Source organism: Neltuma alba, unplaced genomic scaffold, assembly GCF_004799145.2.
Source record: "Neltuma alba isolate B1F8T4 unplaced genomic scaffold, ASM479914v2 tig00010728_pilon, whole genome shotgun sequence".
NCBI classification, from domain to species: Eukaryota; Viridiplantae; Streptophyta; class Magnoliopsida; order Fabales; family Fabaceae; genus Neltuma; species Neltuma alba.
Window position 1 is genome coordinate 62,311 of NW_021635557.1, and position 25,643 is coordinate 87,953.

Sequence of the window (25,643 nt, forward strand, 5' to 3'; positions counted from 1 at the left end):
TTTTAAATAGTACAATCTACTACGTATTCATTCATGCAGATATTCGATTTGTAACAGCATAAACCCAAACTAGATTGTTTTTTTAATCACTAATTCAGCTCTTAAAAAAAACTATGAATCATTGCTATTACAACCCTAAAACTAATCCAATTTCAAGACAATGCTTGTCATTCTATTCACACGGGAAGATTTTGCATGCTTCAAAATTACAAGAGTGATTATGCAAGTTTCTAATATTCTCAGGATATCAATGCGACATTCATTTTGGCCCCATTGGGATCCAGACTGTTCAGACTACCTTCTTGGTTTTACAATCACCCAAATATAAGTGCCAAAACATATTTTACCTCAAATACCATTTCCCAGCGGACGCCCATGACCAAGTACAAGAGTTAATATTTGATAGATTCAGCTATACAATGAAGCTGCATAAGATTACGCATCTGGCTTCTGCCCAGAAATGATGCTCATTGAGGTGGCATCTGATTTTCAGGAAGAACAGTCTCCTCCGAAGAGATGAAACTTTCAGCAGCACCGAACAAGCTGGCTAACTGCAGAATCACACTCTGTGGCAAGGAGCTTGAGGGCAGGACAGGTGTTGGAAGAGATGGGACACATATTGGAAGGAATTCCTTCTTATTGTGGATGGGAGCATATAGTGTTAGCACTGCCTGGCAGAAGAGGAATCTGCACCAAATGGAAAGTGAAATGAGAAATTAGCTAAGCTACTTGAGAGAAATTCATGAAATCTCCCTCACGGGTAAACTAAAATTTCCGATGGGATTTGAAGGGTCTAATCTCCATAACAGTCGAATAAGTTTTTGTCAGAACTGCGACACAAGGTCATTCATGAGCAAACTTGGGAAGACAGATAACAAATGCAGAAAATATGAAAATCATGCAATTTTCTATTTATGGAATGCATCCCATGATTCCAGCAATTTATCTGCGATTCTGCTCACCTTCTGATCCCTCCGGTGATACATATAGCTCAATAGCAAATAGGATTTCAAATTTCAAATCATGATAACTATGATCTCTAAAACTAAATAGTTGCTCCCATATCGTTCTAGTGCTATTTAAGTAGTATCTTATTCTGAATTACCAGCGAAAATCTTGAATGAGAAAGCAAATCTTCTGGGCATGCTTTGCATTACAAATACTTCAAGATATAGGTGAGCAAGCCTGTCCAGGGATAATATTAATGCCCAAGCTTCACTAAGTCAAAATGAACATCAAAATTTTAGAATTGAAGGAAGATATGACTTTCTCTTAGCTACAAATAGTTTAGTCAACTAAGTGGAAAGATTATGGAGGTTGTTTTGAAGGACCACTGGAGATTTTAACAAGGTTTTCCCCCTCAAAAGTGGTTAACGATGATATCAAAAAATTAGAAGGAAACAGATCCAGAAGTAGTATTCAATTAGAAGAGGTTTCCAGGTAACTAAAAACATAGCTAGGCATGAGAATGACAAGAGATTAGCATGACAGCAAGTTCAATCACCCTCCAAATCTCAACTCAATCATCAATCAAGTGATATTAATCATGAAGTACATGAACGATAACAAAAGTATAATGAGATGATTAACATTCTGTCAAAGACAATGCAATTCAACAGTGTTCAGACCCAACAACAAATATGTGTTAAGAGGACACGTAAGGCCTTTCTTACCTTAAAAGAAGTCGCCTTATGAAGGGATCACCTAAAATCTGTCCCCAGACAGGATTAAGCATATCTGATGTTGCCGAAGTCAGTCCCCAGTCACTGAATAATGATGAAAGCAGCTTCTCAGCTCTGTCATATGTGTCCTGACAATAGAATTGAACTTCTTAAGAGACCTCCAAATTTAGAAATTTCCTACCTCCAAAAAGAAAGAAACCAAAAATAGTAAAATGAAAAAATGAGGCCAATTCTCAAGCACCGTATCAATATCATTGCCCGAAAGACCAAGCAGCAGACAAAAAGCTTGCAGTGGAGCTGTCAGAAACATGGTGAACAGGCTCCCATGTAAATATCGTGACCAATCCGAAGAAGCAATTGGGGGTAAACAACCAGGAGAAAGAAGCATAGCGACTGACTCTCCTTTCTCTTTTCCAGCTATGGCCTGCATTTGATTCTGACCAATTAATTCTCAAATGTTCTAAATGAATTCGACTTGATATTAGGATGTGAAGGAACATACAATCATGATTTAGGAAAGCCCAAGGTAAAGACCTAGCCCCCAATGCGATGTTTCTTCTATTCGAAGTTATTTTTAAGAGTACCTAAACTTCAACACAATCAATTTTACCTTTCTCGTTGCCCCTAATTAAAATCTGAATCAAGACAGTCAAAACTTCATGTATGCAACAAATCCAGAAAAAAATATCGGATCAGAAATTATTGATAGTGCCTTACAATTTACAAATTAACACAAGTTATTCAATGAAATTCTTTATGCGCAATGTTTGGAGTAATGCATGGATAGTATAAGTAAAATCACTGTCCCCTACGTTCCACCTAATTTATGCGTAAACCAATCATATCTATACAAGTACATGTCATAGTACTAAAGTTCATTATGTAAACTAAAATATAGAGGTAATACTTGCCTTGAATGCCTCACTGCTTTCACTGTCAATGACTAATAGAAGTGGTCTCCTTGTAAATGGGAGAAAATCAGATGGATAAATGCAGTTTAATCCTGAAAAGTAATCAAGTTAAGTAACATTCTACAAGTCCAAGAGTACCATTCATAGCTCAAAAGATCTTTATACAATCAAGCATTCATCATATTATCCCAGGCCAAATTTATGGGCAGGGGAACTATTGAGATATGACAAAGCAACAGAGAGCTAAACCAGAGGAAGGTTAAATGAAAGGCAATGATCCATTCCGTCCGAAACAAGTTTCTAATTCAAAGCCCTAATTGTTACAATTGTTAGACCTTTTGAGTTTTGAGTCCCCTGTCCAACCATCCTTGGCTTATTTCAACATTGACAAAATTAACCCTTTGCTCTATCATATATATCGCAGAAAACAGGGACAAAAAAGCCAAACATATGATCATGATGAGACCTGTTAAGAGCATCTGCACGAACACAACATAAAACTTCACAAAACAATTAAGCAATTTACTGGAAATAATCACTGATGGGCCTGATGTTATAACTGGCCAAATATGTAAGAGGAAACAGCCCAAACCAGTAAAACTCAGAAGCAAGGAATGGGCCCAAGTGATGTATTGCAGCCCAATAAACCCAATCAGAATTAGGATTCACAAGTACTGTAAACCTTTGATTTCCTGTTTCTTGCTAGGAATTTTATTCGAAAAATATTTCACAGAACAGGGGGATGATACGGTTCTTAATCATGAAGTTCCGATGTGTACTTATATCAGAAGGAAAAGTTGAAAAATAGGATAATTTTTATTATTAGTAATTGTATTGGGAAACATGAGTAATTTTTAGTATGATGTGCCGTAAATGTGTTATCTATTTAAGAATTCCCAGAATCAGAATCTAAGTCTGAGAAATGTTCCAAAACCAGGGGAACCTCCAGATTATGACAAAATAACGATTTGTATTCAGCAATGATTCCCATATCTGAAAATAGCAGTCACCCTGAGTAGATGACAACACAACATTTAAACAACACTTTTCCATCACAAATAGATAACAATACATCATACTAAAAACTACTCATATAACGTATCTTTTAATACATTAATAGTAAGAATAATCATAATTTTCAACTTTACCTTTCTTCCTGTAGTTGTAAGCATGTAAGGGAACTTCATGATTAGGAACTCTATTAGGAACTCTGCCTCAAAAGCCAACTTTTGAGATGGGAGACCAACCCATTTAAATGCCCCATTAAGCATCCCACACTACTTAATGTAAAATTTAGTATGTAAAATTCAGTATCCTATACAACCAAATCTCCATCACACATCTTGAGCTTGAACTCCATGTCATGATCTCCATTTAGACAAATGGAATGTCTTCCATATTAGACATGTCAATGTAATGCATATTACTCCCACTATTCTTTTTTAAAAGAAACAACTAATCAAATCACACTGATAAAAAGGTTAAAATTAGTTAGACACAGTAAATATGTATACAATGTAACCTTTTCTCCCAGCAAAATGCCTTTACTTTGCCTCCCGGGGGGGTAAGAGAGAGAATTTACCATCTAAACAATTTACCTTGAAAATAAATGCAATGATATTATTATGATTAATTGAATGAGGACAAAATGGGGAATTAACCAAAAAAAAATTAGAGATAGCTTCTAAGTGTTTCTTATAAATAGGAACAAGCCACACCCAAAATTTGTCTCTTATAAAAAGGAATAGAGGGAGTATAAAATAAAGTTACCTCATGCAATAAAGAATAACATCCACTATTTCTCATAGCTAGCTTGCAATCATTCCTCTAATATTTTAACCAAGCATATGGTATCGATGATACATTGATCTTTCTTTTGCAATGCTTATGATAATTCATTCCATAATCTAACACATTTTTCATGAATGTAATGTGAATACAAAATCGAAATCTTCTCACAAATGTAAAAGGCCATTAGTTTCAGTTCATTGACATGCATTTTCTTTTACAATGTCAATCACGTCAACCAATATAGAATATATTAATATTAAATTTATACACAACTTGAACCACAACTAGTAGCAACACCTTGTTCAAGACCATTTTCTAGGATTAAAAAAAAAAATCTCCTTTTTCCCGACGCTTCCTTAACTTTGGCTATTTGTTTTTCATGAAGCACGTCATGTCATTTTAAATTCTTGACAACATTTAATAAAGTACACAAAAAATTAAAAAGATAACGAATGTGAATGTGATTTTTGACAATGACAATGTAAGCTATAATAGATTGGCAAGGCAAAGCACACAAAATGGAAATGAGTACTCCAACCACAAAATTTCTCTTATATGTTAATACTCCCGTCATAATCTTGCCAGTGAATTTTTGTCACATTTAGTCCATATTTGCAAGACAGCTCATCAATTTGCATTCTAAAAGGCAAGGAAATCATATCGCTGACATGCATTATATCAAAGCACCGAATAGTATTTCATTTCTTATTGACACAAGGCAAATCAACAGACATTTCCCCTTACTTTTGTGTCACGTGGCTTATCAATAATAATGGCAATAATACATCTCTAATATCAACAGCAGTAGCATTGATTCTCAATACAGTAGTAATATCGTTTTAAATTTTAGGGGCAGTTAACAAATTTTCAAAAGCCTTTTTCTATGATAACATGATTTCTTGATTCATCGTAAGAAACATGAAATCTTACGAGTTCAAGGGCGTTAACTTGATTAGTAGAATTTATTAATATATCATGATCACACAACTAATTTTTGCTTTAAAAGTGCATGAAATGAAATGATGCAATAAAAAACATCTACGCGTTTTCAATCAGGTTGTTCATTTTGCAAATAAAGGCTTCAACGTATCAAGAATACATGGACAAAGTCATAATGGTACAAGTAACATGCAAGATAAATTTTGTGGGCTTAAAGTTTAAATTTTAGAAAATTTCAGTTCCACCATTTTATGTGCATTGATTTCCTCATCGGTTAACTCATCCTACAATTTGTTGCCATTGTCAAGAATCACATTCACATTCCTAGTGAGATTTGGCTGACCTAAAAAGCACTTTTAGAAAGTGCTTTCATGCAAATCGAGAAAAAACTTCTCTTTACATGCTTACTTCGTATACCGTAAAACCATGGTTTGATTTCCACCCAAACACGCCCTAAATTCCAATATTACAAAAGAACTAGAAGGAAAAATTCCAAGTAAGCAACTGTTAAATCAAGAAAGTGATGCCAAACCTCAAATTATGCAAACTTAGACAAATTTAATATTAATGTTGTAATTGATGTGCTGGGAGTGACAAGAGAATAGGGATCAAATGCAAAACAAAGAGCTAAAACTAGAAGTTCGCCATTTGTCAGAACACTTTAATTTTGCATTCACACTACATTTGATGAAAAATGTATTACGAATCTAAAACGAAGTGTCAAATGCATGGAAAGGAAAGATCAAAATATCATGAACTCCATAAACTTGGTTAACATTCCACAGCAACAATTACAAGCTATGAAGGACAATGAATAACAACCATTATAGCATGAAGTAACTTTATTTTACATTATGCATTAATTTGAAGGATACTGATTTTGTGACTTTGTCTAAAAGGAATTGGCATGCGAAAGTAAAAGCAATTGAAGTCCTACAATGATGCTCTTTAGATTAGAAGACATACGTACGTACTCTCTAGTTTATCTTTTGAAGTTAGCAATAACTTGTCTCGTAAAGAGAGGACATTCTGCCATGAATAATGAGAAAAATGCACAATCTAATAAGAGATGTATGATAAATAATTGTCTAAGTACATATATGTTAATAGACGTTTTAAATGGAATTAAAAATGAGTAGATTATTAAATTTTTCTGAAGTGAAGATAAGGTTTCTTAAAATGGCAACAAGGAGAGTACTCAATTTGGAGCAAAGGAGATTTGTACAATTACAAAAAGGTTGTATTGCAAAGAGCTCTAAAACGTGAAGAAATGAGCCAGGGAAGTGGCAAAACTGACAAAGAAAACAACAAAGAAAAAGCGACAAGTCAAACATCATGAAAAGGAACCAACCACAAAAGGTGAGGAGTTAACCTAGGTAGACTGAAGACCAGTAACCAAATAAGGTCAGATGAGTATAGAATGAAGGGTGTGCATGTCATCACGTACCATCACATAAAGAACGTAGATTTTTTTGCTGTGGAGCATGGGGGCATATGGGATGTTACTTAGAGCTCTGGTCAATAGCAGTAGTGGTTGTTGAAGGGTGTGTGACAAGATGACATATAACGATTGGAATGATATATGGTCGCTCGAGTGGGAGATTGACCAAAAATGAGAAGGGAGATTTGAATAGCATTTAAGATATGGAAGAAAAGGGAGAATATTTAAAACGTAGTTAATGAGTTGTGACATCCATGAGGTTTCTTATTTTTTAGGGAAGATACAAACAAGACCTCAAAGGCTTAAAACTACAAAATATCTCTATTCACTACAACCATATCTGGCTAATCAAAGAAAAAGTCAAATTAATCTTTGTAGATTATAGAATAATATGGAAAATAATTTTCTTGTATTTCATTGCTCAGAATATGCACATATATATACAAGTGGGAGGAGCCTTTGCATTAATGGCTCATTATGATAATATCATATCATATCAAATCCTAATCATAATTACATAATATTTACATAATATCATATCATATCTCTACACTCCCCCTCAAGTTGGAGCATAGATGTTAATCATGCTCAACTTGTCACACAGATAGTCAACATGAGTCCCATTTAGAGCCTTAGTCAAAAGGTCGCGTAATTGATCACTAGAGCGCACATATCCAGTAGAGATGAAGTTCTCTTTAAGCTTGTTTCTGATAAAGTGACAATCAATCTCAATATGTTTTGTACGTTCATGGAACACAAAATTAGAGGCTATATGTAGGGCAGCCTTATTGTCACACCACAACTTTGCTGGCGAAGTAGTTTTGAGGCCAACCTCCTTCAGCAACTGATATATCCAGATTATCTCACATACAGACTGTGCCATAGCCCGGTATTCTACCTCTGCGCTTGATCGGGACACCACATTTTGTTTCTTGCTTTTCCAGGATACTAGATTCCCGCCCACAAAGACACAGTATCCTGTAGTAGACCGTCTCGTGGCCTTTGATCCACCATGATCCGCATCGCAGAAGCACTCAATGTCTGTATGACCATGATTTTTGTATAATGTCCCACGACCTGGACATCCCTTCAAATAATGTAACACGTGCTCCAAGGCTTCCCACTACCTGACAGTCAGGGATGCCATGAACTGGCTTAGTACACTGACTGAATAAGTAATATTCGGACGAGTTACAGTAAGATAATTTAACTTGCCAATCATTCTCCTGTACCTTTCAGGATTCTCAAATAGTTTGCTCTTTTGAGCTCAAGCATCCGTTTCTCATCATCAAGAGAGTCATCAGGCGGTATGCTCCCATCAGCGTCAAGGAGTGGGTTGTGAACCATAGGGAAATTAGTCGGTGCTGCTCCCAACTTTCCAGTTTCCTTTATTAGGTCAAGGACATATTTGCGCTATGTCAGTAATATGCCCTTCTTGCTTCTCATAACTTCAATGCCTAGAAAGTATGTCAGAGAGCCCAGATCCTTCGTCTGAAAGTGGGAATTAAGAAAGGACTTGAGGGACGAGATGCCCGAACCATTACTGCCTGTGATCACAATGTCATCTACATATACCACCAAGAGAATCATGCCAGCCGCTGTTCTCTGATAAAATACAGAATGATCGCACTTGCTTTGGCTCATGCCAAATTTCTGTACAATAGTACTGAACCGGTCAAACCATGCACGAGGACTTTGCTTCAAACCATACAAGGACCTCTTAAGGCGACATACTTTCCCACGCTCCCCCTGAGCAACAAACCCAAGTGGTTGCTCCATATAGACCTCTTCATGGAGATCACCATGCAAGAAGGCATTTTTAATGTCTAACTGATGTAGATCCCAATCATAAGTAGCAGCCAGAGAGATGAACAGACAAACAGATGAGAGCTTAGCAACAGGAGAAAAGGTTTCAGAATAGTCAATGCCATAGGTCTGTGCATAACCTTTAGCCACAAGGCGAGCCTTAAGGCGATCAAGTGTGCCGTCAACTTTAGTTTTCGGAGTTAACAACCATTTACATCCAATGGCCTTTTTGCCCGCCGGTAAATCGACCAGGGTCCATGTACCAGCCTGATCAAGGGCCACCATCTTCTCTTCCATTGCAGCACGCCAACCCGAGTGGGCCAAGGCTTCACAAATAGTTCTGGGCACAGAGATAGTATCTAGGGAGGCAACAAAGGAACTAGACACAGGAGACAAGTATGTTTACCTTTGCGAAGGGCAATGGGTAGATCAAGAGAGGCATCCAGGTCTGGAACAGGAGGCGTCTCAGGATTAGGGTCAGAACGAGGTTCAGTGTTGCTCAACTCAGGATCTGATGGCGAAGCGGACAAGGGAGGAATAGAAGCTGGCGTGGCGGTAGTAATCTCCTTTGACCGTCGTGTATACACACGATCAAATGGTTGAACTGGTGCAGGAGCGGGTGCTTGCGACGACGGTAGTGGTGAAGTGACACAGTACATTATAATGTCATCCTCCTCCGCAAGTGGAGCAGGTAGGGAAGAACACGAGAAATATGGTGTGGACTCCTAAAAGGTGACATCTGCAGATACTAAATAACGATTGAGAGTAGGTGAGAAACGATAAACTTTTTGGACCCGAGAGTATCCAAGGAAGACACATTTAAGAGACTTGGAGTCTAACTTTGAAATAGATGGACGTACATCCCACACAAAACAGACACACCCAAATATCTTAGGAGCAATAAGGAACAAAGGCTTAGAAGGAAAGAGGGTAGAAAAAGGAGAGTTACCATCAAGAACAGAATAAGGCATTCGATTAATAAGAAAGCATGCAGTGGAGACCGCGTCAGCCCAAAATGGTTTAGGAACTTGCATTTGAAACAAAAGTACATGTGCTACTTCAAGTAGGTGGCGATTTCTTCTTTCTACAACACCATTTTGAACTAGTGTATCAATACAAGACGACTGATGAAGTGTACCATTTTGAAGCATGTAAGATTCGAACGAAGCAGAGAGATATTCTTTAGCATTATCACTTCGTAAGGTGCGAATAGAAACATTAAACTGAGTTTTAATCTCAGCACAAAAGGCACAAAAATGGGAAAACAGTTCAGAACGATGTTTCATTAAATATAACCAAGTTGTTCGGGAATAATCATCAACAAATGTTACAAAGTATTTAAATCCTGTTTTGGACTCTATAGGACAAGGACCCCAAACATCAGCATGAACTAACTCAAAAGGGGATGAAACCCGTTTATTAACACGAGACACTAAGGGAAGACGATGATGCTTGGCAAGCTGACATGACTCACAATCTAAAGACGACAACTGCTGAAATTGAGGATAAACTCTCTTAAGAGAAGATAAAGACAAATGACCCAATCAACAATGAACTTCAAAGGGAGAATGACTGCTAGTGCAAGCCACCGTATGAGACCCCCGATCATCCAGTATATAGTGCCCGCCAGATTCATAACCTCTACCAATAATCCGCCTCGTCAAATGATCCTGTATCAAGCAATGAGAAGGAAAAGGTGAGACCCAACAGTTTAGTTGACGGGTGAGTTTACTAGGAGATAGGAGATTAAAAGCAAGTTTAGGGACATTTAGCAGAGATGACAAACGAATAGAGGGTGTGGGATTAACAGTGCCAGAACCGAGAACTTGAGACTGGGAACCATCAGCGATGGAAACACTTGACGGATTAGCAAAAGCATTATAAGAGGAGAAGAGATGGCGGTTACCTGTCATATGATCAGTAGCCCCGGAATCTATGATCCACCTTGAGGAAGAAGAAGCAAGGGCAGTAGCATTATCACTTGTTATCGCCGCGGCACTCACAGACGGCGTAGCAGATTTTAACTGGGCATACTCAGCAGCAGAAATCGTGACTGTGTCACTAGCGTGGGTAGCCATGTGGGCAGAGTTATTTCGTTGCTGTTTATTCTGAAGTTTTCGACATGTGCGTTTTGCATGCCCCGGTTCTTTGCAGTAATAACACACTACCTCACTGGAGTCAGAAGAGGCTCCCCCTTGCTTCGAACTACCACGGGTAGGCCCCCCGCGGTTATCACTGGGACTACAAGTTTCATAGGTGCCCTTACTGAGCAAGGCACTTGTAGCACTACTAGCAGCTAGTGGCAAGAGATTCTCAGCTCTCATTACTCTAGAAAACACATCTTGAAGGTCAGAAATCTCAGATCCGGATAAGATTTGAGAGCAAACTGTGTCGTACTCAGGTGGGAGACCAGTAAGAAAGCTCATAATAGCCATTTGCTCCCGTTGCTTATGTTGAACCTTCAAATTAGCAGTAAGAGGCATTAACACATTCAGCTCTTCATACATCCTCTTAAAGTCCATAAAGTAGGCTTTGAGAGGGCGATCCTGTTTTTCAGAACGATAGAAAGCTTTGCAGACCTCATAAAACGAGAGATATTTTCTTTTCCTGAATACAAAAAATCTAAATAATCCATTAGTTCCTTAACCAATTCACAATGATTAATAGAAGGAATAATCTCACTGTCAATGGAATTACGGATCTGGAAAAGTAGCCATGCATCATCCCACAACCAGGCCTTTTTTGAATCGGTTATTAGAGGATCATCGGTCAGATGGTCTTCCTTCTCAATGCTCTGCAGATAGAGGCGAATGGTTTTACTCCAATCCAAATAATTTACCCAAGTCAACTTGTGATCAGTAATTTTAGTAACAGTTGAAACAAGCTCCGAGGCAGATTTAAATTCAGCCATAGATGAAGTGCACTAACCAAAAGGAATATGAAAGAGTGTCACACAGGGACACAAAGCACGATACCTGGATCACCTAATGAATACCAAAGCAGTGAAAAGGCCAACAGCTACACAGGGAGCTGCAAACAGAACCGAATTGCACAAACAGAGTGCCAAAGACGTGCCAGAAACGGAACAGAACACCAGAAAGCTAATGAACAGTACGGACATCGGAGTGAACAGTGCAGAACGCCTGAAAATCGATGAACAATGCACCACGCCGTACCCACACCAAGGAAGTACCACAATATCGCCGGAAATCAGGTGTCGCCGTCGATCGTCGAAGTCGCTGGTGAAAAGGGTGTCTCGCGCCGTCACACACCGGCGCGTGAAATTCCGGCGGACTTGCAGGAGGCGCGTGAGAGTCACGTGCTGGTCGGATGGCCGTCGAACTTCGATGGTTGGCCAGTCCAGAGGAGGGAAGAAGCTTGGGCAGGGCAGTGACACCAAAGGAAGCGTCGGGAAGGGGGTCATAAGCTCACACGGTAATTTTGGTATTGTATCAACCGAAAATTACCACCCAGAAAAAAACCCTCACGCTCTGATACCATGTAGATTATAGAATAATATGGAAAATAATTCTGTTGTATTTCATTGCTCAGAATATGCACATATATATACAAGTGGGAGGAGCCTTTGCATTAATGGCTCATTATGATAATATCATATCATATCAAATCCTAATCATAATTACATAATATTTACATAATATCATATCATATCTCTACAATCTTAAACAATGCATTTACACTCCAACACAAAAGAAATATAACACTAAAATCAACATCAAACTCAAGCCAAATTATTCAGTCTCCATGAAATCTTCTTTCACTTTTCCCTCCATATGACAAACGATTAGAAAGCAACATCGGTTCACAACCAGCAAAACAACCCTTCAGGACATATGCGTTCAAACAAAATTCAAGCATATTTCCACGTATTACAAAGAGTGTGACATGGTCAACCTTCAATTTAAGGCTGTTTTAGAAAGATACCTTAATCTTCAATCTTGTGTGTTATCCAGATATTACTTTCTACAAAAGTTAGAAAATAAAAATATAGAAAAAAGGATGCTGATATAATTTCCAATGTTAGAAGATTTAAGTAGAAGACAGTTGACTATGAAAATTTCCGACAAATAGTACCAACCACTACTGACTACTAGGAATACAAAGCCCTTGAGGCACTTAACATCAAAATTTCTGATTAAACAATGTGGAGTTTACCATGGAATGATGCACAAAATAGTCTATCTAACCACAGGATCACAAAGTTAAGCAAAGTATAAAACTCATAAAAGGCACATACATATATACAACAACAAGTGCAAAGACCAAAGACAAAACATGAATAAATCAAGAAAGTAGAGCATACAACATAGCAGAACCAGGCAGCACAAGAACAGAAATCTACCAAGATATTCTCTAAGATGTACCTCCATCTCCACGCGGGCCAAACTGTAAACAACCAGACTCATTCTCGGCAGCACCAAAAGATCCTGCATTTGAAGCACACAATAGTGTCCATCTTTGGCTCAAAGTAATTTGGAAGCATAAGAGGTATGAAATCCTACACTTCAGATGATCTCATTCTAGTTATAAAAGACTTAATTGCCTCAAAAGCTTAATGATGGAATACACACCATCATCGAGAAACAAAAATATCAAGTTGTCTCAATATTCAGGTATCATAATGATGATGGGGCTGATAGTAATATTTTAAATATCCTGAGTCCTAAAACTATTTTTTAAAGGAAAAAAAAAAAAGCTATTGTGTAGTTGATCTTATATTTCAATACTACTGGTAATTTAATTTCCTAGTCTCTCACCAGCCATTAATCCATTGTTTGGCAATGTGTTAACTTTGAAATAACCTCTTTGGTATTTTGGCAAAAGCTAGATTTTACTTGGTGTTTTGAAAAAGTTTCTCCCAATTTGAATTAAGAGCTTCAGCAATAAGTCAGGAAACAAAATAATGTGCGAATTTGAAGTTTATCTTCAAAGGAATGCCCATAGGCATATCGTCACCTTTAATTGGGATATGGGTTCTCTTTAGTTTTTTGCCCATAGGCTTTTAAGGAAATCCCTGTTTCCTATACAAACAGACTAAAAAGTCTTTTACGCTACTAAGTTTGTGAATAGCATGATGCCAAAATGTTATATTTTATTCAACTAGTAGGATGCAATATTTATAGATAGCATAGGAAAATTCTAGGATCACTAGAGATTACATAATCAGGGTAAATTAGAATTAAATGGGATGAATTCAAAAAAGATTAAAAGAAATCAAATCTGCCATAATCCTGGCGATTTGGCATTAGATATATGTCATTCGCAGCTTGCTTCTAAGATCTTCAAACTGTGGTCTTGCTAGAGCTTTAGTTAAAAAAATCCCCTACTTAACAATTTGAAGGAACATGTGTTATTTCTATAATTCCTGCATCCTCTTTTTCCTTAATGAAGTGTTTATCAATATCAACATGCTTGGTGCATTCATGATGGATGGGATTTCTAACCATAGCAATCGCAAACATACTGTCACATCTTAGTCTGACTGATGTATTTGGTGCAAATCTTAATTCCCTTAGCACTATTATTATCCATAATCCTTCACAAACCCCATGAGCTAAAGCTCAGAGTTCTGCTTCTGCACTACTTCGGGATACTACAATTTGCTTCTTGCTTCTCCATGTAACAAGATTTCCCCATACCATTGTGTAGTAGCCTGAAGTAGATCTCCTATCACGTAGGAAACCCCCATGATTTGCATCAGTATACACCACAATTTCTCTTGACTTTCCTTTTACAAAGTAGAGTCCCCGGCCTAGTGTCATTTTCAGGTAATGTAGAATCCTATAGACTGCATTCATGTGTTCTTCAAGTGGCTCATTTGTGGATCTACTCACTACCCCAACTGCATAGCTTATATCAGGGCGTGTGTGAGAAAGGTATAGAAGTTTACCAACAAGCTTCTTGTACCTTTCCTTATCAACTGGTATTGTTTCCTTCTTTGGCTTTGTTTTCTTCTTACAATCCTTACAGACTGTTCCCTCTTCTTCTTCCTCTTTGTCATTAAGTTTATAGGCTGGTTCTATAGGTATTTCTGCTGGCTTTGCTCCCAGCATTCCTGTCTCTTTTAACAGGTCAAGTGTATACTTTCTTTGTGACACGAAGATTCCTTCTCAGGATCTTGCTACCTCCATCCCCAAGAAGTACCTAAGTCCTCCTAGGTCCTTTACTTCAAATTCCTTTTCTAAGGACCTCTTAAGTTTGGTTATTTCATCAATGTTATCTCCAGTCAATATGATATGACCAACATAAACAATAAGGATAGCCACTTTACCTCCTGAGTGTTTAACAAACAATGTGTGATCTGCTTGGCATTGAATGAATCCCACACGTTTCACTGCTCTTGTGAATCTCTCAAACCATGCTTGGGGTGACTATTTTAGGCCATAAAGTGATTTGTAGATCTTACATGCTACTCCAGGAGTATTACACTCTGTCAAACCTTGAGGCACATCCATATATACCTCCTCTTATAGATCTCCATTTAGAAAAGCATTCTTTACATCAAGTTGATGCAACGGCCAATCTAAGTTTGCTGCTAGTAATAGGAGTATTCGGATTGTGTTCAACTTTGCCACAGGAGCAAATGTCTTCTGATAGTCAATGCCGTAGGTTTGAGAGTATTCTTTTCCCATTAACCTCGCTTTGTACTTGTTTTTGCCATCAGGATTGTATTTCTTTGTAAACACCCATTTACACCCAACTATTTTCTTTCTTGTTGGTAGTTTTGTGATTTTCCAAGTCTACTTCTTTCTTAGGGCACTTAGCCCCTCTTCAATAGCGCTTCTCCAGTTTGAATCAGATATGGCTTCATGAAATGTAGTAGGAATATGTTCATCTGCCAAACAAGTTACAAAACCATGCATAGAGGGTGATAGATGTTCATGTGTCACAAAATTGCTTATAGGATGTCTAGCGCAGGATCTTGCCCCCTTTCTCAATGCAATAGCCATGCAAGATCATCAGGACTAGTAGTTGAGGTTGATTCTTTGTACTGCTCAGTTCTAGAGGATACTTCATTGTTGTTTTGATTAGTTCCAGCACTTGTCTCCACTTGTTCTGGGATGTTCTGATCTGTTTCTCCATTTCCAGATTCTGAATCTCCCCTGTCTAGCTCCTCATTGGCTTAGCTTTCATTGTTTAGACTTGTTTCCAGTATGTCTAGATCTGGGTTGGTTTGTTTGGCTCTGTCTGAGGGTGATCAATCAAGATAGGCTCAATTTGAGGTGGCGTGATAAGAGGTGTGGGTTGGAAAAACTCCCATTCTCTCACACTCTCCCCCTGAATGGGTGTTTTGGGGGTATAAGCTTAAGTTTCATCAAAGGTGACATACATTGTAACAAAATTTTTTTTGAGTTCGAGAGTAACATTTGTAGCCTTTATGGGTGGAGGAATGGTCAAGGAAAATGCATTTGATAGCCCGAGGGTCAAGTTTGCTACCATGGTCATTGTGGACATAAGCTATACAACCAAACACTCTTTCAGGAATATAGGTAAGAATGTGTGAGTTGGGATAGGTTTCGGGTAGGGTTTGAATTGGTGTGCGAAAGTTTAGAGTATTTAAGGGAAGGCGATTTATCAAGTGTGTAGCAATAAGAACGGCTTCTCCCCAATAAAATTTTGGTACATTGTTGGTCATCATTATTACTCAAGGAAGTTCTAGGAGATGACAATTCTTTCTTTCAACTATTCCATTTTGCTGTGGTGTATACAGCTTGTTTGGTGTACAACACCATGCTGTTTTAGGTAAGTTTGGAGGTGAGTATTCATGCATTCCCTCCCATTGTCACTCATAAGAACTTGTATGGAAGTAGGGGTGAGCAAAACCGAACCGTAACCGAAAACCGAACAGAACTGAATTTAATTTCAATTTTTCGGTTATATATTCGGTTTTTATTTTTAAAACAATTCGGTTTCGGCGTTTGGTTCGGTTAGTAGAAAAAAATTTCGGTTATAACCGAATAACCGAAATAAATATATTATATATTTATATTTAATAAATATTATTATAATAAATATATATGTGCGTATATGTGAACTTTTTAAATATATTTATATTCAATAAATATGGTTATAATGAATATTATTATAATAAATCACATTGAATGATGAAATATTTATTAATTAATAGTTGTAATTGTGTTTTATTATTATTTTTAATTTAATATCATTTTCCATATTTATATATTTCGGTTAATCGGTTAACCGAACCGAAATTTTCGGTTAATTCGGTTAATCGGTTCGATGTTTAAAATTTACTCTATTTGGTTAATTCGGTTATTACCGATAACCAAACCGAAAAACTGAATACTCACCCCTATATGGAAGTATCAAACTAGGTTTTGATCATTTTGTGGAAGTTTATGATAACTTGAGTAAGGTCAGATTTTTCTTTCATGAGAAATACCCATGTAACCCGTGTGTGACCATCAATTAGTGTTACAAACCATTTGGCATTTGTTAATGTGAGAATGCGAACATGGCCCCACATGTCACTATGCACAGGAGAAAAAAGATGAGTATACTGGTGAGGATGTGCTTTGTAATTGTTCTTGGTGTGTTTAGAGAGTTGGCACACCTCACGAGGAATAGAACAAATATTTTTATTGATTGAATTTGGGAACAATCTGAACATATATTTAAAGCTGGGATGGCCTAACCTATAGTGCCATAACAAAGCTTCATTATTCAAAAATTGAGTCACTGATCTTTTTTCTGCTACATATGTTCTAGAATATGCCTTATTTTGCTTCCTTGAGTGATGGTCTACGCAATAAAGTCCCTCTAGTAACCTAGCTGTGCCAATCCTCTTTCCCAACTCCAAGTCCTGAAATAAACATGAAGAGGCAGAAAAGTTGATGTCACAGCCTTGTGAAACAATGGCTTTACTAAGAGAGATTAAATTGCATTTCAAATCTGGTGCATATAGCACATTTTTTAGTATAACATCCCCAAACAAGCAAACTTCACCAATCCTATGAACCTTAATAAATTTCCCATCAACCTTTATGAGAGATTCACATGGTTTAACATTTTGGAGGAGATCGATATTACCAGACATATGGTCAATAGCTCCAAAGCCTACAATCCACATTTGATCATTGTGAACATTTACTTTTAAGGCAAGGACAGTATTACCTGTGTAGGCTACATTACCTGTAGCAACTAATTACTCCTTAGTATTATGCTTTTCTAACAATTTTTTGAGAAATTCCAGTTCTTCCTTGGTTAGTTTGTCCCCCAATTCATCTTTGGAATCCACGTTTGTTGCATGAGCTCGTGGCTCAGGTTTGCCTTTCCCTTTTGGTTTAGGTGGCTTTCCATGCAATTTCCAACAGACCTCCTGGGTATGTCCAGGTCTTTGACAATGATCACACCACTTTCTGTTCTTTCTTCCTTTGGTCAAAAAGGCACTTGATTCAGATCCAATGCCTGCTGGTTGTTTCGGATTATTGAGCCTCTTCCTACTCCCTTGTTTGGCCATGAAAAACACCTCTCGTAGGCTTGGCAGCTTCTCTTGGCTTATGATTCGCCCTCTTATTTCATCATGAGAAGATGGGAGTTTGAGGAGGAATTTTTAAATTCGCTTCTCCTCCTTGATCTTGGCATATAGTTTTGCATCTAACGTGCATGACCATTCGTATGTATCATACTGATCTAGTTGCTGCCAAAGAGTCATCAAGTTAGTCCAATATTCTGTCATATTTAAATTACCTTTGGTGAGTCTGTCTAGGTTTGACTCAATTTCCAGAATTGCTGCATGGTTTGTTTAGAGAGGCGAACATATCACGTGCTCCTTCCTAGACTTCTCGAGCAGACTTGAACAAAGTTGAAGTTGGTGCTAATCTCCATGGTCATTGAGTTGATCAACCATGACTTAATCATCGAGCCCTCTACCTCCCAGGTACTATGCTTTGAGCCTATAAGCTTAGGCCTTGTTATAATCACATTCAAGTGCCCAAATTTTCCTCTTCCAGTCACAAAGAGTCGGACACTCGCTGCCCATTGGAGCTAATTTTGTCCGTTTAGGCGATGAATAGTAATCTGGGAGGGAGTGGCATCGTTTGGCGCCTAGTGGTTCGTCGGCACTGTTGATGTGTTGTGCGCCGATGGGGGTGAACCACCCTGGCCTTCATCATCCAGCCCGAAGCCGAACTTCATCTCTGCTCTGATACCATGAACAGCTTGATGCCAAAATGCTATGTTTTATTCGACTAGTAGGATACAATATTTATAGATAGCATAGGAAGATTCTAGGATCACTAGAGATTACATAATCAAGGTAAATCAGAATTAAATGGGATGAATTCAAAAAAAAAATTAAAAGAAATCAAATCTGCCATAATCTTGGGGATTTGGCGTTAGCTAATCTTAATCATTAAATGTAGGGGCCCATAACTTCATCAACATTTTGATAGAAATTTTGTTAATTTATTCATTTTTTGAGCTTTTTCTCGTATTGCAGGTTATAAGTAGCTTATCCTCCAACAAGATGTGCTCCTCTTTCTGATAAAAATTACTTCAGTCATCGCTTCAAAAAAATTCCTTTTTCTATATTCCATTTCACTATAAACTTTTAACTCGGTATAACTCAGTCCCTTATCTTTTTGAGTCATCTTATGTGGGGAAAAATATTAATAATACTGTTAAAAATTGTTCACATGCCCTTCAAATCAGCTCCATGTGGATTTTACATAAATTTTTTGAAAAATGTTGAAAGATGAAGGCCTAAGCCCGCTTAGTAGGGCCCAATTAATTAGATTTTAATCTAGTGCTTTATTAATTATTTTATGTATCATTTAAATTAGAATGAATTAGATTAGATAAGATTTCTTTTTACCCTGATTTAGATTTCAATTTCAATATATTAGGTTTTATCTTTGGGCTTTATCCTTTATTTTTACCATATGTATCAAGCAAATACATCAATGAAGCTTTGAAGCTAAGCCTCAATTACTCAACTGATTATTTCTTCCTATTTTCTTCAAAAAATAAGACAACCTAACAGCACCTTCATTTTCCATAACATCTTCCAAGAGGCCTTCAACTGTCCACCTCTGTTTTACACATTCTTGCTGGGCTTTCTCGGCATCCATGATAGGTCCTTCAGAATCACCAGCGACCAGCAAAGGACATCATCTCACCCTACATGTAAGTGCTCTCTCCATGATCTCTCTTTTCAGTGTCTCTAACTCTTCTCCTCCTCAAGGTCCTAGCAACACTTGAACATATTGAAGCCCCCAAGAATACTAGGCAAGCAGTGAGAAGAAGTGTACTCAAAACAAGAAGTTTGAAGAAGCTTTTGCTTTTGCCTTTGTATTTTGCCATCCTTGAACTGAATAGTATGCAGAACTTTGGATTTTAAGAGTAAGAATAGGAACAAAGGATCTGTCATGGATGCTGAGGCTGCCTAACAAGAATTTGAAAAACAGAAGTGGAAGGTTAAAGCCTTTGTCGAAGATGAAGGTGTTGTCAGGTTGTCTTATTTTCCAAAAAGTTTATGTAAAATCCATGTGGAGCTGATTTGGAGGGCATGTAAGCAATTTTTAACAGTATTATTAATATTTTTTTGTGACGTAAGATGATACCTCAAAAAGATTAGGGACTAAGTTACAAGTGAATCAAAAGTTCAAGGAATGAGTTATACTAAATCAAAATCCAAAGACTGAATTATAAGTGAGTCAACTTCAAGGACTAAAAGACTAGTTTTCCTTTTTATTAATTTATTTAATCCACTGATATAATAGTAAACATAAATTTAATATTTTTACCCATGTTCTGTCATACTCCACCTAACCTTTTTAAAGAAATCGCAGTATCCCTGGATTGTACCATTTTTTGGACACTACTAACACACCTATGTCCCTGCATCAAAACAGACTATCAAGAACCTTTAGTCCACAATTTTTCTACCTTTTTCTTCACCTTAGAATCCCCAATTTTGAAGCTACTAAACACTAATCGATTATTTTCTGAACCAATTAAGCTATTTGGAGAAGAACTAAGAATAAGTTTGATGTATAAATGTCACATGCACCCAAAAGCAAAAACCCATTAATCTTGAAGCATATACAGAGCAAAGATCCACCCAAATCATGGATTGAAAGTTTAACTAGAGTGTGAGAATATAGTTGCATAAACTAAACTTGTATTCTCCTGCTAAGAAAGACTCTAATATCACGCAAGGAACAAATAATCTTAAAAGCTTTAGCGGTTAGACTGATCTCAAAACTAGATATTATTCCGGTATAGGAGAGATGATAACTTAAAAGTTTGTCAAAGATTGTACTCATCTTTTTAATTTTTAAACCATATTAAAATATGTGGCGAGGTATTAAAGAATAAAAATAAAGCTGCACAGAACAATATGAAACATGTGCTGACAATTGAAAATATTTATTAAAAAAAAAAAAAAAAACTGTCGCATGGATGCCAAAGAAAAGTCACCAGCTGAGCAATAAAAAAGCATAATAACCTGAAGCTGACAAATATATTAAGAGAATGCCATCAGAAGGAAGTTCCTCACAAATTGTGGCTAGAACCTGACCATAAGAAGCAAAACAATCTTCAATTTTGATTACTTGAGAAACGAAGCAAAGAGGAGATAATCATGAACACACTGATATAAAGCAATCTTTATGTCAATTGCAAAGCAGAACAATTCATAACCATTACATGTGTCTTCTCATTGAAAACAAAAAAGAATCTGAGAGTTACAAAATTGGAGAATAAAGTCTTAAAACCAAGCACAATTTCATACTTACTGCCATATAGTTTGTCAGTGAAGGACGGTATAACACAGCTTTCCGTGGGTTAGCTGGTAATGTAGGATCAACAATATCCTGTGAAAAACCAATGCGACTGGACCCAGAAGCCCCATTCTGACTAAGTTTTGAATTAGACTGGTAGAAGGAGCCACTAGGTTCCCACTCCAAACATTGAAGCATTCGAAATGTGTCAATAGTGAGCTCTGAAAATTTAACCTGCTTAGAAATAAAATTTTAAAATAGATATAGAGAATCAAAGAAAACATTTACAAAACATCTTATGAGCCGTGAAAAAATGTTACTTCTTTAACTGTAACATTCTTCACAGATATTAATTTTTTTCCCCACAAATATTCTTCTTCATTATAAGGGGAAAAGGCAAGGAAATCCTAACATATCTTACCTCATTATGATGGAAGCTGCTCAATAGCGCATCTTGTAATTTTAGGTTTCTCTTTGTGATTGATGGAGCAACATGTGGTAAAGTATCTGGATGAGGGTCCAAAACAAGACTATATCTCAAAGGCCTGATATTCATAAAAGTTGTGTCAGCTTTCAAAAATCTGATTGCTTCTTGAACCACCAGCTTCCATTCTTTAAAGTCACTTTCCTGCCACCGAAAAAAAAAAAAAAAAGAATGTTTCAAGACCATTTCCAATAAATCTGCAAAAGCATGTCTAGTAGAACAGGTTCCATAAAGCGACAGGTCATTGTTCTAATTGATTGCCCCTTGGTTTTGCATTTTGGATGCCCTAGAGATGCATTAATATGTCACTTTTGGGCAGCTCTGAAACTTAAATTGGAAGGTTTATTAACAATGAATTAACCTAGTTAGATATAAGAGTAAATTATAAACATAAGAGAATGTGAAAGAAGCACTTCAGCAAAATCTGACATCTACAGAGGAAGCAACATAACAGGAAAACGTATAGGTAACATTATACAATGAATAGTACTTTTATTTACATGGTAATGAAATTGGGCATATTTGCCACAGCTTTTAGCATTTTGGTAAGCATATGTTAGCTATACGGTGTAAGACAGGTATGGACTCTGGCATAAGAATCCAGCTTTAGGCCATCATCTTCTACATTATTCTGTTGTGTTTAGCATAACTAGATGTCCTTTGACTCATCAAGTTAATAAATCACCTTACATATCCAAACAATCTACCTCCAAGATATAAATGCATCTTAGTAGAATATTACGTCAATTTAGATAGCAACACTTTAGATTCAAAGAGAAGAATGACAATCAACATATTTCAACAGGAACTTGTAAAAAAGGCACTGCATTTAACAGAACAGCAGATGCAAATTTCTGATATGGTACCAAATTTATCATCATATACGGTAATTACTTTTGTGATGAACGTCCTGCTGACAGCAGTGTAGTGATGTACAAATATATTTAAGATAAAGAAGCTGATCTTTTGTAAAAGATGACAATGACAAATCAAAGATGAGAAACATATATCAATGATCCATTGAGTTACACAGAAATGTATGACCACGTTAGACTTTTACAAACCTGGAACGCCCGCCTACATTCATCAGCTAACAATTTAATCTGATTAACCAACTGCTGCACCATTTCTCTCCGGTTTGAAACCAAACAAACCGTCAGGAACCTAGCTAGAAACCTCAACTGTTTGTTCGCTATATTCACATCCTGAAATAATCCCTCCTTAAAGTACTCCCGAGTCAATATGGCTTCATAGAATATATATGACTCAGATAGATAAGTCCCATCACTTGTTCGCATGTACTGCCCAAAATATAGTTGCCCAATGCGAGATGCAATTTCACCGATCTCCCATCTCTTAAGCCCAGATTCAACCAGCTTCTGTCGATTCTCCTGTTGAAACTTCCACAACTGTGTGTAAACCTTAAAGACCTTATAAAAGTACGTGTCATACCTAAAAACAAAGCCACTAAGAAATGTTAAGCCTCTCACAGATGACCACACATGAAGACTCGTACCCGGCGGCTCCCTATCTATTATCAAAGATATTTGCCTTTGATCATCAAGTTATAGGTAGGCATTGAACAGCGTTGATATTTCATCCCAATCAAATAACAATAACGGAATGACTATATATCGTTAACTTATGGTTTAGTTCTCAAATTTACGATGCCAAAACTTCTAATAACAGAACAAAAAAGAAAAGCTGGCAAGTTAAGCATGTTTTTTGAAAAAGCAAAAAAAAAAACAAAAAGAAAAAGAAAAACAACAACAACACAATCTTCTGGTAATCCAGAGAGAAACCACTGACAAAGGAATATACTTTTTAATATCCCAGAGTTTCGCAATACTAATTTTCAACTGATTCGTGTAACAAATTAGAAAATTAATTCAGTCCGATAATAAAAGTTCTCCAGTGATAAAGACAAATTAGAAATTTTGCCGAGTGTGAATTTTGCCCGGAAGTAAGCAAAAGAAAGGTCATACGAGAAAGAAGAATGGCAGCAAATTGACATTGAACAGAACCTGGTACGCTGGTAATAAGGTAAATCCCTGATCTTAGAGAACTTCTTGTCAGCTTTATCAACCAGAGTCCAGAACACTTCGCTTACTGGAATGTTGCTGCTAGTGGCAGTGCTTTGTTGATGTGACATCTTCGAGCTCCGGTGGCTACATAACGCGATTCATATTGCGAGAATCTTTCTTTGGTGAAGACGACAGAAGCGAAGCGAAGGAAAGAGAAAGCAGACGACAAGAACACCGGTGTCACGGCGGACCAAATCTCCGGAATGTTCGCCCGCAGCAAGTTGGGGTATTTTTGTTTCTACCGTTTGGGTCAAATAGAGGATTTGCTCGGCAATTACTTTCTTGACCAGTTTGTTCAGCAATTGGAGTACTCAGAATTGCCGATAATTAGTAATAACCCCGGTTAAGTAGCAATGTACGTTGCAAAATTTTTTAACAGAAATTTTAAATTAATCTTTATATTTTTACCCCATTAAATAAATAAATGTTTACTCATTATTTTATACAACCTTTTTATAAATAAAGGTATAATTTTTTCTACCAGCAGCAAACAAGGATATAATTGGAATATATATCTTATACATTTATTATTTTTAACTAAATTTAACTAACCATTTAAACGGCGTAATTTTAGTTATTGTTTCTTATGAAAAACAACAGAGGTGTTATATTTAAATTAATTGATCTCACTCAACTAATCAACTATCAACTAAGAAATTAATAAAGAAATACTACTATCATAAACAAATACTACTATTACTATCAGGGAAAATAACCAGAAAATACCTATTAAAATTCAAAAAGACAAAAGTCCTTGCAAATAAATGAAATCATCAAATAGGTTTGAGGTATGAATATCGGGTTTGCAATTTTTGGTGGAAAGATTAAAATGCTCCTGAAGTGAGGGGAAAAAAAAACATCTAAAGGTTTTCACAAAGTATTGGCACGTAGAGGAAAGAGAGAAAGCTTGGAGCAATGTCAAAAGCTAAAAAAAAAAAAAATCTAATTTTTGTTTCGAAATGCTATTATCTTACTCCTCCACCCATTAAAATGTTGCAGACATTGTTCATTTGGGTGTGTAAGTAAGTTTGTACTAGGAGAGAGATTAACGTGGGGCATTACAAAATTGAGTAGACGCTGATGGTGGGATTTAGGTTGTTTATTCTTTTAGCTTCTCTCTATGGTGAGATGGGAATGTGTTTGTTAGTAAAGAGGGTTTAGATTGAGAATTGGATGGGAATCAAAGAACAGTGTATGGAAAATCGAAAAATGATGGCAAGTGATTATGTGGCTATGAAGTTTGAGAGCAAACAATAAGCATAACGTCAATAGTCAAATTGTGAAACCTAATATTAAAGTTATCAATAAAGGATGTGTGTGTGTGTGTGTTTTGGGTATTTTGGAAGGTGATGAAAATTGACTGTTGGGAAATTAGAACTTTGATTTGTGCTTACCTTTTGCTACAGGTTAGCAAGCTTTGATGACATCTAACATTAAGTCAACATCTTCAAAGTGATTTATGTGTTATTTTTAAGTAGGTGGGAACTTTGTTGAAAATGTTAATGGTAAAGTTAAATACAATGATAGGACTGTCAGGATAAAAATGATAAAGGAGGGTCTAAGACTCGCTACTACAGATTTTCAAATATATGTCTTTAGCTAAGTGACTGTTAAAATGAAACATGATCACCTATCACTAGGCAAAGACCATGCTAAGCAAGGAACAAAAAACTGTACCGAACACTAAATTGGTTGAGATAGTGGCTTATAGGTCAATGGATCACACCGAGGTCAACTC

At 36.8% G+C, this 25,643-nt stretch overlaps 1 protein-coding gene across 2 annotated transcripts; it reads right to left on the reverse strand.

Annotated features, from left to right (window-relative positions):
• LOC114758535 (protein SCAI) lies at nt 1-24,102 on the reverse strand. Of its 2 annotated transcripts, none has more exons than XM_028947586.1 (10): nt 23,846-24,102; nt 22,886-23,273; nt 21,759-21,965; nt 21,353-21,571; nt 21,064-21,130; nt 12,956-13,018; nt 2,594-2,685; nt 1,924-2,106; nt 1,674-1,810; nt 1-687 (listed from the first exon to the last, which is right to left on the reverse strand). In XM_028947586.1, the coding sequence occupies exons 1-10, from the start codon at nt 23,971-23,973 to the stop codon at nt 468-470; spliced, it is 1,704 nt and encodes a 567-aa protein (XP_028803419.1). In that variant the 5' UTR covers nt 23,974-24,102; the 3' UTR covers nt 1-467. The 2 variants fall into 2 exon arrangements, with proteins under 2 accessions (XP_028803419.1, XP_028803420.1); XM_028947587.1 differs by having other exon boundaries at nt 22,886-23,212; nt 23,846-23,925.
• Between the last annotated feature and the right edge of the window lie 1,541 nt (nt 24,103-25,643).